Source organism: Lepidochelys olivacea, assembly GCF_965140295.1.
Source record: "Lepidochelys olivacea isolate rLepOli2 genome assembly, chromosome: 10".
Lineage (NCBI taxonomy): Eukaryota > Metazoa > Chordata > Testudines > Cheloniidae > Lepidochelys > Lepidochelys olivacea.
Window position 1 is genome coordinate 49251015 of NC_140420.1, and position 14617 is coordinate 49265631.

General features: G+C 50.9%; 1 protein-coding gene across 5 annotated transcripts in view; it reads left to right on the plus strand.

Annotated features, from left to right (window-relative positions):
* Positions 1 to 13814, plus strand: part of LINGO1 (leucine rich repeat and Ig domain containing 1) — a 471260-nt gene extending 457446 nt beyond the window's left edge. For 4 of the 5 annotated variants that reach the window (XM_084642161.1, XM_084642163.1, XM_084642162.1 and 1 more), the window contains one exon: positions 1880 to 4092. In XM_084642161.1, the coding sequence (XP_084498287.1) occupies positions 1892 to 3733 (1842 nt within the window). In that variant the 5' untranslated portion in view covers positions 1880 to 1891 and the 3' untranslated portion in view covers positions 3734 to 4092. Of the gene's footprint in view, positions 1 to 1879; positions 4093 to 11393; positions 11494 to 13690 lie in introns of those variants that run through there. The other variant, XR_014713453.1, reaches the window with a different exon arrangement.
* Positions 13815 to 14617: the final 803 nt, after the last annotated feature.

Below are 14617 nucleotides of genomic sequence, written 5' to 3' on the forward strand. Positions count from 1 at the left end.
AGAGCTTAAAGTGTGTGTGTGTGTAAAACATTCCCCATTCAATCATCAAAAGTTGGGGGATGATTTTGCCCAGGAGTGGCTTTGGACAAGTAAATGAAGGCATCACCACCATGGCTTCACTTCTTCCTCAGGCACCATCTGCACCAAGCCCCCGCCTCTCCCTTTCTTCCCAGCAGACGGTGGGATTGGTGGGGGTTGCTGCACTCCTGCCAGAAAGCTGTGTCAGCGGGCAGGATCACGCTTCCTGGTTCCTCAGCACCTCATTATGGCGCTGCTGGCCGAAGTGCAGGCTCCTTCCTTTTTGTATGCACCTCACCTCCGAACTCTGACTTCATTAGTGGAGACTGTTCTCCTGGCTGGCTCTGAGCAGACTGCAAAGCAAGCCGTTAACATAGAGGCGTCTGAGGCCAGGTCTCTCAGGGAGCCAGTTGGATCGGGGGATGGGACAGAGACAGGTTTCAGCCAGTTAATGCCTAAATAATAGATGCTTTTTCAACGTGGATGGTTTTTTGTCAGATCGCTTTGCCATGAGAAAGTATATTATAAGCTTTCAGGCTTTGTCATCGCTCGCAGTCGTACAGCATAACTGGTTTACTGAGAAATTCCCCTGTGGCCCCACCATACCCATCTACAAGAGCCCCAGTCTGAGCAGCAGCGTGGCCCACTGGTGAAGGCACTGAGCAGGAGACCTGGGTTCTGTTCTTCACTCAGCCACTGACTTGCAGCGTGACCTTGGTCAAGTCACGTACCCTCTCTCTTTCCCCTTCAGCCCTTTGTCTGTCTGCTTTAGATTGTAAGTTCTTTTGGACAGCCATTGGCTTTTACTGTGTGTCCATGCAGCACCCAGCAGAGTCGACACTACCATCATAATGGGCAGCCCCTGCCCTCATCAGGTCAGCTTAGTGACAGGAAGCTGGACTAATTATTGTTTGTTAGCCTCTATTGCCAGCCTTGGGGGCAGAAACATTGACTTCCTTTGCCAGTCCATGTGGATACCTAAAGATCAGTGTGCAAGGGACTTCCCTGCCCAGAGACCCTGTGAATTCGGCCACATGGAGCACGCTATTCAAACCCACTGTAGTGGCTGAACCACATTTGCAACTGCCTAGGTGGTAACGATTGAGACTGCAATTTAGTAATCTGTCTACAGGAAAGGGAGTCCCAGGGACAAGCCCCCCGGGGGATGCTGAGAAAACATAAGGAAGAATCTAGGTTGGGGGGCAGGAGTCAGTCTGTGGAGAAATACAGGACCTGGCAAGTGCTTAGGCATCTTTGCCCCATAGCTAGTGGTAAATTCATGGTGAAGCTGTAGGCCTAGAAGCAGAACATACCAGTTCTGCTACTCATAGATCCCCTGATGGCCACTGTCCCACCCTGTGTGAAATTGGACACAGCTGCTAGGGCAAGTACTAAGACCAAGCAAGGAGGGGAGGAAAAATGATGGGCGGGGAGAGGAAGTCCAAAGATGACTAATAACTGGATAGACCGCTGGCTGGCTAGTATGGGGACGGACATTACCCCAGCCAGTGAAATGCTGTGCTCATGCCAGCTCTACCTGCAGCCCTTCAAGTGTGTGTGTTCTGCTCTCTTAAATGTGCTTTCCTACCATCTCTGCAGCACAGGTGCGTCTGGCTGCATGTGTGACACTGCAAATGATAGCAGCATGGTGGCTACACTGTATATTGAAATAGCAGGGATGTATCGAGCAGACATGGCTAATATTGACCTGGTATTTCCCCTTTAGTTAATATCAGCACTGGCAGGTCAATGAACTTTGACGCTGACTTGAACAGAAGTGACTTTTGCCATTCCACTGGCCTTTGTTCACTAACCTCTGCTGTTCTTTCCTCCCTCTCTTTGTTTTTTGTGTTGCTTGCAGGTGAGAGATAGGATGATAGCTGGGGAGGTGAGCATGCATAGCCCAATTCTGGCCTGCTGGCAGCCTATCCTCCTCCTGATGCTGGGATCCGTCCTCTCCGGCTCTGCCACGGGCTGCCCGCCCCGCTGCGAGTGCTCTGCCCAGGAGCGCTCTGTGCTGTGCCATCGAAAGCGATTCCTTGCTGTACCCGAGGGGATCCCTACTGAAACTCGGCTCCTGGACTTGGGTAAGAACCGAATCAAGACTCTCAACCAGGATGAATTTGCCAACTACCCTCACTTGGAGGAGCTGGAGTTAAACGAGAACATTATCAGTGCCATTGAGCCTGGGGCTTTCAACAACCTCTTCAACCTCAGGACTCTGGGTCTCAGGAGTAACCGACTCAAGCTCATCCCCTTGGGGGTGTTTACCGGACTGAGCAATCTTACCAAGCTAGACATTAGTGAGAACAAAATTGTGATCCTTCTAGACTACATGTTCCAGGACTTGTACAACCTGAAGTCTTTGGAGGTTGGGGACAATGATCTGGTCTATATCTCCCACCGGGCCTTTAGCGGCCTCAATAGCTTGGAGCAGCTGACCCTGGAGAAATGCAATTTGACCTCCATCCCCACAGAGGCGCTGTCTCACTTGCACGGCTTGATTGTGCTGAGGCTGCGCCACCTGAACATCAATGCCATCAGGGATTACTCATTTAGGAGGCTCTACAGGCTTAAGGTCCTTGAGATCTCCCACTGGCCCTATCTGGATACCATGACGTCCAACTGCCTCTATGGACTGAACCTGACGTCCTTGTCCATCACCCACTGCAATCTGACTTCCATCCCTTATGTCTCTGTCAGGCACTTAGTTTATCTCAGGTTCCTGAACCTGTCCTACAACCCCATCCTCACCATTGAGGGCTCCATGCTGCATGACCTGCTCCGGCTGCAGGAGATCCAGCTGGTGGGTGGGCAGCTCACCATTGTGGAGCCCTACGCCTTCAGAGGCCTCAACTACTTGCGCATCCTGAATGTCTCCGGGAACCTGCTGACCACACTGGAGGAGTCAGCCTTCCACTCGGTGGGGAACCTGGAGACGCTCATTTTGGATAACAACCCCTTGGCCTGCGACTGCCGGCTGCTTTGGGTTTTCCGACGCCGCTGGAGGTTGAACTTCAACAAGCAGCAGCCCACCTGCTCCACCCCTGAGTTCGTCCAGGGGAAGGAGTTCAAGGATTTCCCTGACGTGCTCCTGCCCAACTATTTCACCTGCCGCCGGGCACGCATACGGGACCGCAAGCCGCAGCAGATCTTTGTGGATGAGGGCCATACGGTACATTTTGTCTGCCGGGCAGATGGGGATCCACCTCCCACGATCATGTGGCTCTCTCCCAGGAAGCACCTCATCTCTACCAAAACCAATGGGCGGCTCACTGTCTTTCCCGATGGCACTCTGGAGGTGCGCTACGCCCAGATCCAGGACAATGGCACCTACCTATGCATCGCCAGCAATGCAGGTGGCAATGACACCATGCTGGCGCACCTTCATGTGCGGAGCTACTCCCCAGATTGGCCCCACCAGCCCAACAAGACCTTTGCTTTCATCTCCAACCAACCCAACGAGAGCGACGCCAACAGCACGCGCGCCACCATGCCTTTCCCCTTCGACATCAAGACTCTCATCATCGCCACCACCATGGGATTCATCTCCTTCCTGGGCGTGGTGCTCTTCTGTCTGGTGCTTCTCTTCCTGTGGAGCCGGGGGAAAGGCAACACGAAGCACAACATCGAGATCGAGTACGTGCCGCGCAAGTCTGACGCCGGCATCAGCTCCGCCGATGCGCCACGCAAGTTCAACATGAAAATGATCTAACCCGAAGCAATTTGCAAATAAAAGTTTTTTTAAAAACAAAAAAAGAACGTTGCTACAAACATACCGACCTCTCTCCTCCTCTGAACCCCCCCTCCCCTCTCGTTCTGACCCCACCTCCCCGCACCACCACCTCTTCATACCAGGAGAACATTCTGCGGATGTCTCCAGGACTCCCATGTTTGTAAAGAAGTCGTCTGATGGACGCCGGTGTCAGATCTAATGATGAGAGGGGAAAAAACAAACAAAAAATAAAATAAATCAATAAAAAGTTACGAACTTTCCTCTGTAACTTTGATTTAAATAATTACGGATTTTTATGAAAAGTTGAAATAAAAAAAACAACCTCCCTATTTGCTATAGATAGTTGGAATGCAAAATCTTGACTTCTTGATCTGTCCAGTTCTGTATCTGATTTTTATTTTTCTTCCTCTCCTCTGACTCTCCCCTGGAGGCGGTTTCTAGTGGTCTCAGACAGAAAAATCTGGGGCTTCCATCTACACAGCTCTGAGTGCGAGCCAGCACCCAGTTGCACTGGCGAAAAGCCTGTTGGCTCAGCAGAGAGCAAAGAACAAATTCTGCTGGGACTGATGCCCTCAGTTACACCTCTGAAGGGGCTTGCCAGGGGATAAGTCCAGACAGAATTCAGCCCAAATTGTTGGTGTTCCTTTTTAGATAAAAAGTAAATCACCAGTTAGGCTAAGGCCTTTCCCTTTGGGCAGCTCAAGGTTCAAAGTGCTCTACACCCTTTTTCCATTAGTCCTGGGGAAGCTAGTCAGTACCTGGATTTCAGCTCGGCTGTGTCTATATACCAGTAAACAGTCTGTAACTCAGCCCATTCCCTGGCCAACAGAACAGCCTTTCTGGGCTTCTCCCCTCTGCTAATTGACAAAGGCGAGACTCAGTTAAAACCAAAGACTGGAGAATCTATCAGAGTTAGGTGCCACTGCTCTGAAATGTATCCCAGCTGGGCCTTTCCCTGGAGGTATTTCAGGGAATGCTAGCCTGGGGTTTTCCTGTGACCAACAGGTAGAAGGGGGCCTGAGATTTAATTACTCCACAGGTGTTAGGCAGGGAGAGGGCTCTTTCTCTGCAGCTGTGAATAATGGAGTCGGTTGGACCTGCTGTCAGACAGGGGGCCTGATGCTGCTCTCACTCTGGCCTCATCCTCCCGTAACTCCCCTGCCCTCAACAGAATGACTCCTGATTTGCACGGCTCTAAGTGGGGTCAGAGTCAGGCACAGAGAGCAGGTTCCCAGGGCTGTGACTAATGGCATCTCTGCTGCTGGCAGAGAGAGAATGGATTTCCTCCAGCTGGGACTGGTGAAATCAGACTGAGGAGGGGGAGGTTCCCTGAGCCAAATTCTGCACTGTTACAGCCACACAACCTCTCATTGACTTCAATGGTGCAAGGAGGGTAGAAGTCGGCACTTGGGCTGGGATGGAAAGGCTGCGCCACCTAACCCATACTCTGGTACCCGTACTCCTAGCCCCCTCTGTTCACCAGAAGGAAAGTGTTCGCCAAAGCATCCATCTATGCCCACCACAGCAGGGAACTCCTTGACGTTCTCTCAGGTTCCCGGAGCCCCATGCTGGTGATGGCTCTCGCTGAATTTTTTAACTTACTCTCTCAAGCCCTCAGGCATTTCCCTGGGACTTTAGCTTCCAAACAGGCAGGAGATCTTGGCTGGAAGATCCAAACGCTGGTGACAGGAGGGGGGCATGTGAGCAGGGTAGTCTGGGAAGTGCAGAGTGGCAGCAGTGGGGTAGGAGTGATGCAAGCTGTTTTCTAGCTATTTAACCTATGTATTTATCTCTGATGTGCCTAGCACCACGAGTAGCTGGGCACCTAATGGTTTATATATAGGCTTGGCAGAATTCAATTTTTACTCTTTTATAATCTTGACAGATGATATTGATGTTTATTTTAAGCCCTTTTTTAGATTTTTAAATTTACAGTTGCACAAAATTACAGGGTTTGACTACATTTCGCTATTTTTAAGTCATTTAAATTTTCAGTTGCAGAGTCAGGCAATTATTTAATGTCAGTTGCTACTGAGATTCAAAAAGCTAAAGCTTTATAAGCATTAAAACAAATTGTCACAATATACTAAATAGCCTTAAATCAACAAATCCCACCTCTTTTTAACTGTCCATTCGCTAGTCCATTTGTAACAAGCCTTGTTCAAAACCTAAATCACTGGAGTTTCACTCTAGGTTCTCAAGCTGCCTTTTTTCTTACTTTGCCTATCTGTAAATTTAGAGCATCATGAATGAAAATATTGGTTTCCTCATTTTGTATGGGTCCAGTGAAATTGACGTTTACTGACATTTACAGATAAAAAAAATTAAATCCTTCCAAGCCTATTTATACAATAACATCGTTCCTGGGTGCTAGCATTAACCCCATGGGGGTCTGAAAGAGTCTCTGTTTTCATTGGATAGAATTGGGTTATTTTAAAGAAGAAGGGGTGTTTAAGAGCCAGTCTGTGCTACAGAAGGTGTGTTCTTCCTCAAGTAATGGTCCCTGTAAGCATTCCAATAGCAGGTGTGGGTGCGCACCATACACGGGAACCAGAAGGCTTTTGTAGCTGTGTCCCTTGACCTGTATAGCCAAATCTTGCCCCCTTTTCTCTGCGTGCTGAGGTTCTATTCAGAGTGCCCCCTGGGGGACAGGTCTGAGATTTCTGCAACTTTACTTGGGTGCCTCTCATACAAGCAAAGTCCCAGAACGCTCAGCAGAATGGAATACTGTGTAGAGAATATGGTGTGAATTACAGCAAGCAGGGGTGTAAAGACATTGTATGGTGAATAAATTAAAACATCGGGTTAGAAGGGCAAAAGCAGAGGGAGAGAGAAATTAAGAGGCCCAGAGACAAGGAGAGAAGATATGTTTTAAGGTAAGCTTTGAAAACAAAGCTTTATCAAACAAGCTTCAGACCTTCCCCCATTCAGTTTATCCCAATATCTAGGCCTTTGGAGGAATTTATGATTCTCATTTGTACATTTCTGAAGAGACTGTCTGCATTGCTCAGCTCCCAAGGAGAGGGAAAGATTATTAATAGCATCCTGTCACTTTAAATGGGTATCCCATTGGAGCTGAGCCCTAGGTCAGCCATGGGAGCCATGGAGTGAGGCAACATCCACCCTTTTGAAGAATGAGTCCTTTCGAAAAATGTTTGGAGCTTTAAAGCTTTGAGGCTTCAGCTTTACAGTAGGTGGCAGCTTGCATTGCTGTGTGGTACCCATTTTGTGAATGAAGAGAGAAGCTCAGTTCATGATGGCACTCCACAATCAGAGCATGAAACAGACCAACCATTGAAAATTCATACATCAATAAATAACTTGTCCACTTTGTGGTAGTCTGCCAAAGAAATGTCCCAGAAGAGAACTGGCAGGTGTGGATGGAGGAGCAGAGACAGGTGGGAAATCAAATAGTGCAAACCTAGAGGACGCAAAGGGAAGAGATGGAGAAACCAGCAGCACAGCATTCATTGACCAGAGTGACCGCAGGGGCTGTGCCCTGCATTTGATCATGCCAATGGCTAGGTGGGGAGGTATCAAACGGGGCTAATGAAATTTCCAACTTAATCCTTGAATGCAGCAGCCACCAGTAGAGAGGTGAATGCAAGGGAGAAATATGGGAGCATCAGCACCGACCAAAGGTTTGAGCATAAGCAGAGCTTTTACAGTGTCCGTGGGGCCCCTCTGCTGGTTATAGAGTGATGGCTGGCAGCATGCTGTAAGTTTGCAGTGGGTCTTGCTCAATATCTGCATCTGATTCGCAGTTCTGCCAGCCACAGACATCACACCGCTCTGCCAATGCGCCAAATGCTTTGCCTGCAGTACCCTGCTATTGTAGACTCCTCGCTTGACTCTCCCAATGCACCTCAGCCCTACCCTGCACTATCCCTGCTGCACTGGTGGTCGGCCTTAGCACGCTTACGCTCCTGCCCTACCATCCAGTGCTGGCTTCCACAGAGCTCTGCCAATGCACCTCAACCCTGCTGTGTAGTGACCCCTGCTCTTGCAGGCTTCAGCCTGCCCGACATAGACAGCGCCAACCAGGCTGAATTATTAGCTGGTTTAATGATCTGCCATGAGATTTCCAGTGTCACTCCGGCTGTGACCTAAGCTGATGGGAACCCAGGAGTGAGGTCAGTGCTGCCTCTCTCTCTCTCTGGACCTTAGTCTCAAAGCCTCAGTCATTTCCCCCTCCCTTTGTTCCTGTTGAAATTGGCATGATGCTGCCCAGGGTGGGGAAGTTCATTATCTTATTCCCAGCCTTGCTAGGGCTCTGCAGCCTCCTGTGACAGATGAGTCCCTCATACATTTCAGCTCTGCCGTGAATGAGTATATTCTGGGTATCCTTCACAGCCAGGCTTTGGGGTGATCTCACTATGCTTCTACCACAACATAGATTCTCCTGCCATTTTTGCCTCTGACATTAAACGTTGGGCCATCACCTCACCCCAGAGAAACGAGATAAAATCCAAAGAGTCCCAAGAAAGCCCAGACCTAGCACATCTTCCATAGATCATCTCAAGCCAAAGCACTCAGCACTCACGGTCATTAATGGCCCTTTCACAACTGGGAAGTTAAACCTGGTGTCCCAATCTACTTGCAGCTTGGAATATTACATTCTCCCTCCCTACATTCCCCGTGCCACGTTGGATTGGTGCATTGGGTGTCCATACAAGCCAGGAATCACTAAAGGTATTTGATCCCGGATTGCAACACAAGACAGGGGATTATCTTCTATTGCCAGCCCTGCCACTGACTCCGCAAGTCACATCTTTCCTCCATGCCTTGGTGTCCCCCAGGTGGGAAATGGAACTAATCAGACCTGCCTGCCTTTGTAAACTGCCTTGAGGTCTATGGCTGAAAGGTGCTAACGTGTGATGTATTAATTCACTGTTATTATTATTATTATAGCTACGAAACGAGCCCTGACAGCTCAGATCTGGTAAATGAATCTTTACAGACTGCAGCTTGTCTTTGAAATCTTTCCTAGTCCCATGCTTGCTGTTTCCTGCCAGATGATCCAGTGTCACCTTTTTATTCCCAGCAGCACTTCCAGTGAGCATGCAGCAAGGTGAATGGAACCGTCATTCCATGTCCAGTGCCTGGACAGTGTACTCCAGCCATTCAGCAATTGGGCTAGGCACAGGCTAACACACTGGATAGCTAGCATCTATACAAACTAAATCCAGGGGCAGGAGCCTTGGAATATCAGGACCTAACCCTAATTTAAATGCCCCCACAGTGCTTGGGACATGGGGCTGCAAGGATTCCTCATCCCTGGTCTGCGGGCAAGGCTGCACACTGGGGCAGGTCTGCCGCACTGCAGAGTGGCTGCTCAATGAACTGCTCCTCCTGCAAGACAGCAGACATAGGCAGGTCAGTAGCAGCAGCATCGTGGCCAATGGCAAAGGGTCACCCCTTTTGTAGGGTTTCATTGGGCAGCTTTGCCTCAGTGGCAGAGACACTCCTGGCAACTTCAGCTCCAAGGCCAACTGACAGCTCAGCAGCAATATTACATCCTTGCAATGTGAGCACACCGACCCTGGCAGGCCCATTGTCTGCACAGAGGCCTGGCAGCGCTGTGGGGCACCAGTGCTTCTCCCACCCTGGGCATATTCAGACCTCATTTAACCTTAATCCCTCCTAGAATCACTCTACCGTTGTTACTGTCCATGCTCCATTCTCCGGCCCGCACCGAACTCTGGATCCAGGCGTTCCGCCAAGGCCCTAGCATTCAGCAGCGCTATGAACAGGAGGTTGGCTGAGCCCATTACAGAGCTGGAGGCCAGCTCTGATGGTCCGCAAGGTTAAGGGGTGCTCGGAAGCAGGGGCAGGGCCATGGCCACATCTTGCTCTCCTTGTAATGCCAGATGGTTCATGTCGGCAGAAATGGTACTGGTTTAATTGTCCCTCGGGCCAATCTGAGCACAAAATATTCCCACACAATATAGGCCCGCTCCCCATGCCGTCAGCAGCTCAGCGCTTTACTTAGAGACAAAAATGTAACTGCCACCCGCGAGCCATGCTGTGCTAAAGATTTTTCTCGCCATTACCGAATGGGAGGGTTTCAGCACACCTGCGCACAGAATTGGGGCCAGGCTGCTGTGTCTCCCTGCTGCAGTTTCAGTCGGTGCTTCATTTCCTATTCTCAGCTGTTGGGTAGTGTTGCAGGGCACTGCTAAGCTGCTTCCATGTCCCACCCCAGACATAGCTGCATTTCAGTGGCAAATTAGCTGATTGGCTGCACGATTTGTAAAGCGCTTAGGCTCCTTTGGGGAAGAAAGGTGCTACTGTGTATAGAGGTAAGAGCCACTAAGATTGAGAGGCAGCGTTTGATGGGTAGATCAAAGGCTGGCGAGCCAGGACACTTAAGCTGTATGGGCTACACTGCCACTGACATGCTGAATTACCTCAGTCAAAGTATGTTGCCTCGTTGCACCCCAGTTTCCCCATTTTTCTGTTGGGGGAGGGCTGATAATACTAACTGAGGGTGTTGTGATGCTAAATTACTCAAAGCCAGATCATGACTGGCTTTTGCCTGAGTGCCCAAGTGGAGCAGGAGGCAGAGCTCCCACTCCTTTCTGGGGATGTCCTTGTGCCCCCATGAGAGAAGAAAGATTAAACCCAAACCTCTAGTCTGCCTGGAGTGGCCCTTCCTTCAGGCTGTGGATAATTAAAGCATCAGCCCATCAGAGCAGCGGAATCAGACATTCCCAAGCAGATGCCATAGACTCCATGTTCCTGGTTGGCTATTAACATTGGCAGTTTGAAAGGGCTGTATAATTGATTTCCAGTTAGCCTTTTTAATACTGTAATTAAAAGGCCTAATTCAACACACACAGATTAAACCACCACCACCAAAGGTATTTGCTGCAGCTGGCATTTGCTGCAGATGGCAGTATCCCGACAAGCAGATGGCCTCAAAGTCTTTTGCTCTTCTAAAAAAAGCTTAAAAACAAATAACGGTTTCTTTGATGGCGGGGGGGGGGTGATTTGCACACTCGGACTTTGCAGGCCCGGCCTGGTACCCACCATTCCCTGGGCTTTGTGCTCAGAATGCTGGCCCGGGGGGTCATGATCACAAATGGTGACATACCACATACACCACCAGTGGTGTGGGCCTCCTCTGTGGCTTTTCCATTCACCCGCTCTTGCACGCTCACCCATTGCAGGCCTCAAACCCCCACTACCAGCCCAAATGGCGGCTGCTCTTCCAGACAAATGCTTGCCAGATGGCTCTAGGGCTGAACAAGCAACTGGCTCATGAGTTGGAGCAGTGTCAGTTTTTGGGCACCCAACCTGAGAGCCCTTGAAAGGGCTGGATGCTCAGAAGTGTGACAAGCCATTTGAGAACCAGACCCGTTTAAGGTGACTCAAGTTGGGCACGCAATGTAGGCCTTTATTCGTCGCTGTAGACCCAGTTGGAAGAACCTAAGACTAATCTGGACTGCGCATTATAAATGACCAAGAATAAGGCCAAACACTCTTTACCAATTGACCCAAGCTCAGTGCTAGAACTGGAGTTATGCCTGTATGCCCCCCCCCCCCAAACCTGAAGAAGGGGCACCAACCAAGTACCGCTCCAGCTGGGAGCACTGACTAACTGCAGCTGACTCTTGCCTTTCCTCGCGTGTTCCAGGAACTGCACGTGTCCTTCTTTGGGGCCTGCCAGTGCAGCGTAGTAAAGCAGCAGCCTGTGAGTCAGGAGACCCATCTGCCAGACTTGCCAGGTAACTGAGGTAGGTTACCTTAATCACCCTGGGCCACCCTGTTCCTCCTCTGAAACATGGAGCTAAGAACACTGCCTTCGCGTGGTAATGTGCTCCGAGATCCTGCCAGAAAGATTTAGCCAACAACCTTTCAGGCACTCCTCTCACAGAGCAAACACAGGCACTGGGCTAATGGCACAGGCCTTTCCTGGTCACACCAGGGAGCCAAAACCTGACCCAACCAAGCATTCAGGAAGTGTTCTCCAGCTACTGGCAGATATTATACGGTCCTAGTCTAGCCACCCCTCGCAACCCAAAGACTGTCTGACTTTGCATAACCAAAGTCATGCGGCATGTGGGTAAGACAAATATCCAGGGGCATAAGCACAGCCCAGATATCTGTCAGCAGCTTCCCACGATAAGTGCAGTGCCATGGATGGGTGGAGGGGGGGTCCCAAGGTAAGCACAGTGCAGTGGCTGGGTGGGGGGTCCCAGGGGAAGTGCCATTCAGTGGCTGGGAAGGTAAAGGCCCTTCCCCGTAAAGGCTGGGAAAGAGCATGCCATGGGGGGGGGGGGCGGGGGGGGTTGGTCACAGAGCTGGGCTAGTAGCAGCCAGGGTGAGGGCTGCCAGAACGACTCCTTGTCTGCGAGGGCTGTGTGATAGCGTTGCTGCTCGCCCTTCTCCCTAGAGCTAGACTGCGTCGCTCGCATACCCAATAATTTGTTTATACCGTCTTAATAAAATCCTGATGCGTTGTTGAGCCAGGCTCTGATTTATTGTTCTGGCTGGAGATAAACAGCACAGTCCCACGGAGCTGGCCACAGCGCCGTCGCCTCCAGCAGCAGCAGAGGAAGTGCCGTGGGCCAGGTCGGCGGCACCACTGCCCCCAGGGGGCGCCCTTTGGGCCATGATTGCAATTCTTTGCCCCAGCACAATACCTAGTTGGGCACAGATGGGAGCACGGGGGCCTGTGTGCTGCCTCAGCAAGATACAAGACATGCCAGAGCTAATCAGCCCCTATCCCTGATCCCTACCAGAGACTGACTTAATTATTGACGCTTTTTGGGACTCAGGCCAGCTCCTGGAAAGGGATTAAAGGGGAAGGATGAAAAGCAATTCTTCCGTTCTCACTGCAGAGCCATGGGGAAAGATGCCAGCTTCCTTGAGCTCAGTGGAGAGGCTGGCGGGTCTGCCAATGGGGAAAGGAAGAGCCGCTTAGCTAGCTAGCCAGAGAGGGACTGGCTGGCGAAGGATGAACGTGGCACGCCACCTACACGCATGTGGCACATTGGTAGGGTGACCAGACAGCAAATGTGAAAAATCAGGACAGTCCCTATAAAACTGGGACATCTGGTCACCCTACACATTGGCTGGTTGTACCCTCAGATGGCTGTACACTTGCCTATAGCCGGTTCTGGGCCCTTGAAGCTGGGCTCCTGCCTTCCCATGGCCCCAGCAGGAATGCAGCGGCCTGATGAGGGAGCAGCTGGGAAGATTGCAGTTGTTGCCAGCTCTGGACTGGAGCTCCCCCAAAATTCACAGGCACCATAGGGTCAGTGCTGGAGCTTGGCGCAGTGCTAACAGTAACACAGGGCTGGGGGTTAGCTTGTGATCCAGGCCCCAGCCTGCTCTCGTTAAAACGAGTCACCATTTAGGATGTCAGGGGGAGTCGCCTGCGGCTTGACCCAGCAGTTCAACAAGCTCCCCCCCCCCCCCCCCCGCCCATGGCGCCAAGAGTTTTGCACAGGAATAAAATTCCTATTAAACAAAAACGAACAAAGCATTTGCCATGCTTGCCCCTCCCTCACACAAGCTGGAGGGTGAGGCAGCCTGGACCCTCCGAGACACCAAACCAGCGCCGTGGACCAGAAACTGCTTCTTCAGTCACAGTGCCTGAGCCATGCCCAACTCCAAACTCTGTGACTAGGGGGAGGGATAGCTCAGTGGTTTGAGCATTGGCCTGCTAAACCCAGTGTTGAGAGTTCAGTCCTTGAGGGGGCCATTTATGGATCTGGGGCAAAGATTGGGGATTGGCCCTGCAGGGGGTTGGACTAGATGACCTCCTGAGGTCCCTTCCAACCTGATATTCTATGCTAATGATGGCTCGTTACCAAGTTTGGCCAGTGGTCGCTGGCTCTTCCCCCTGCCCCACCAAGCAGTTTATTAGCCACGCTGCCTTTTTAACCTTCCAGACTTTGCGACCTGGATTTTTTTTTTCCCCCACAGGTGCTGCATGATCAAAGCAGACAGAGGGAGCAGAAGAAAAGCAGGTTGGGGTGGGCAGGGCTCCTTCGCTTGGGCAATGTTCTTGGCTGTGATGTGAAGAATAAAACTTGCACCATTGCTGAAATCTACAATTTATTCTTCCTGACAGTTCATCAGGGCACAGAGTGAGCAGGGGGCTGGAGCCCAGGCTTTTGCATGTGGTAAAACTCATTTGTTGGGGGACTTATTTGCCTGGTTAGCGAACCAAGACAAAATGTGATGCAGGTAGTGAAATAAACTGGGAGCTTGGAGGAAAGAAAACAAGGAATTTAGAGAGGCGTGTCCATTGCAGAGGTGCACACCTGCTGTGCGCCTTGCCTTTGCTTCCTGCCAGGAGGCTGCCTCACCTTGCTGAGCATCAAGGTTGATACCAGAAAAACTTCTTTGTACCAAAAACCGGGACTGGGCATCTGAATCCATTAGAATGACATGACAAGGGCGTGTGTTGTGCTGGGCAGCTTAATTATACTGGGCTATGTTGGGCCCATGGGGTCGTCCCTGTCCCCCATCACTCTGGCCCTGGCCAGCCTGCCCCAGGCAGAAGGGAACCAAAAGCTAGACAAAGGGGCCAGCAGCAGACAGGGCAAACACCTACTCTGTCTGCCTCACAGCCTTGCTGTCCATAGACTTCATTTGGCCTTGGATTGGGGAAGGGAGGAGCCGGAGGCTGGCAGCGAAATCAGCCCTTTACAACCCAGTTCCCAGCTCACATCTCTCCCCTTACGCAGCATGCTGTCCTACCAGGCAGGCTGGGCACGTGCTCATGAAGTTTAAGGCCAGACTGGACCATTAGATTACCCAGGGTGCCTGCCTGTATGTCACAGGCCATTGAATGTTACCCATGTTAAACATGCCTTTACATTGAGCCCAGTGACCTCAGGGGGCAGC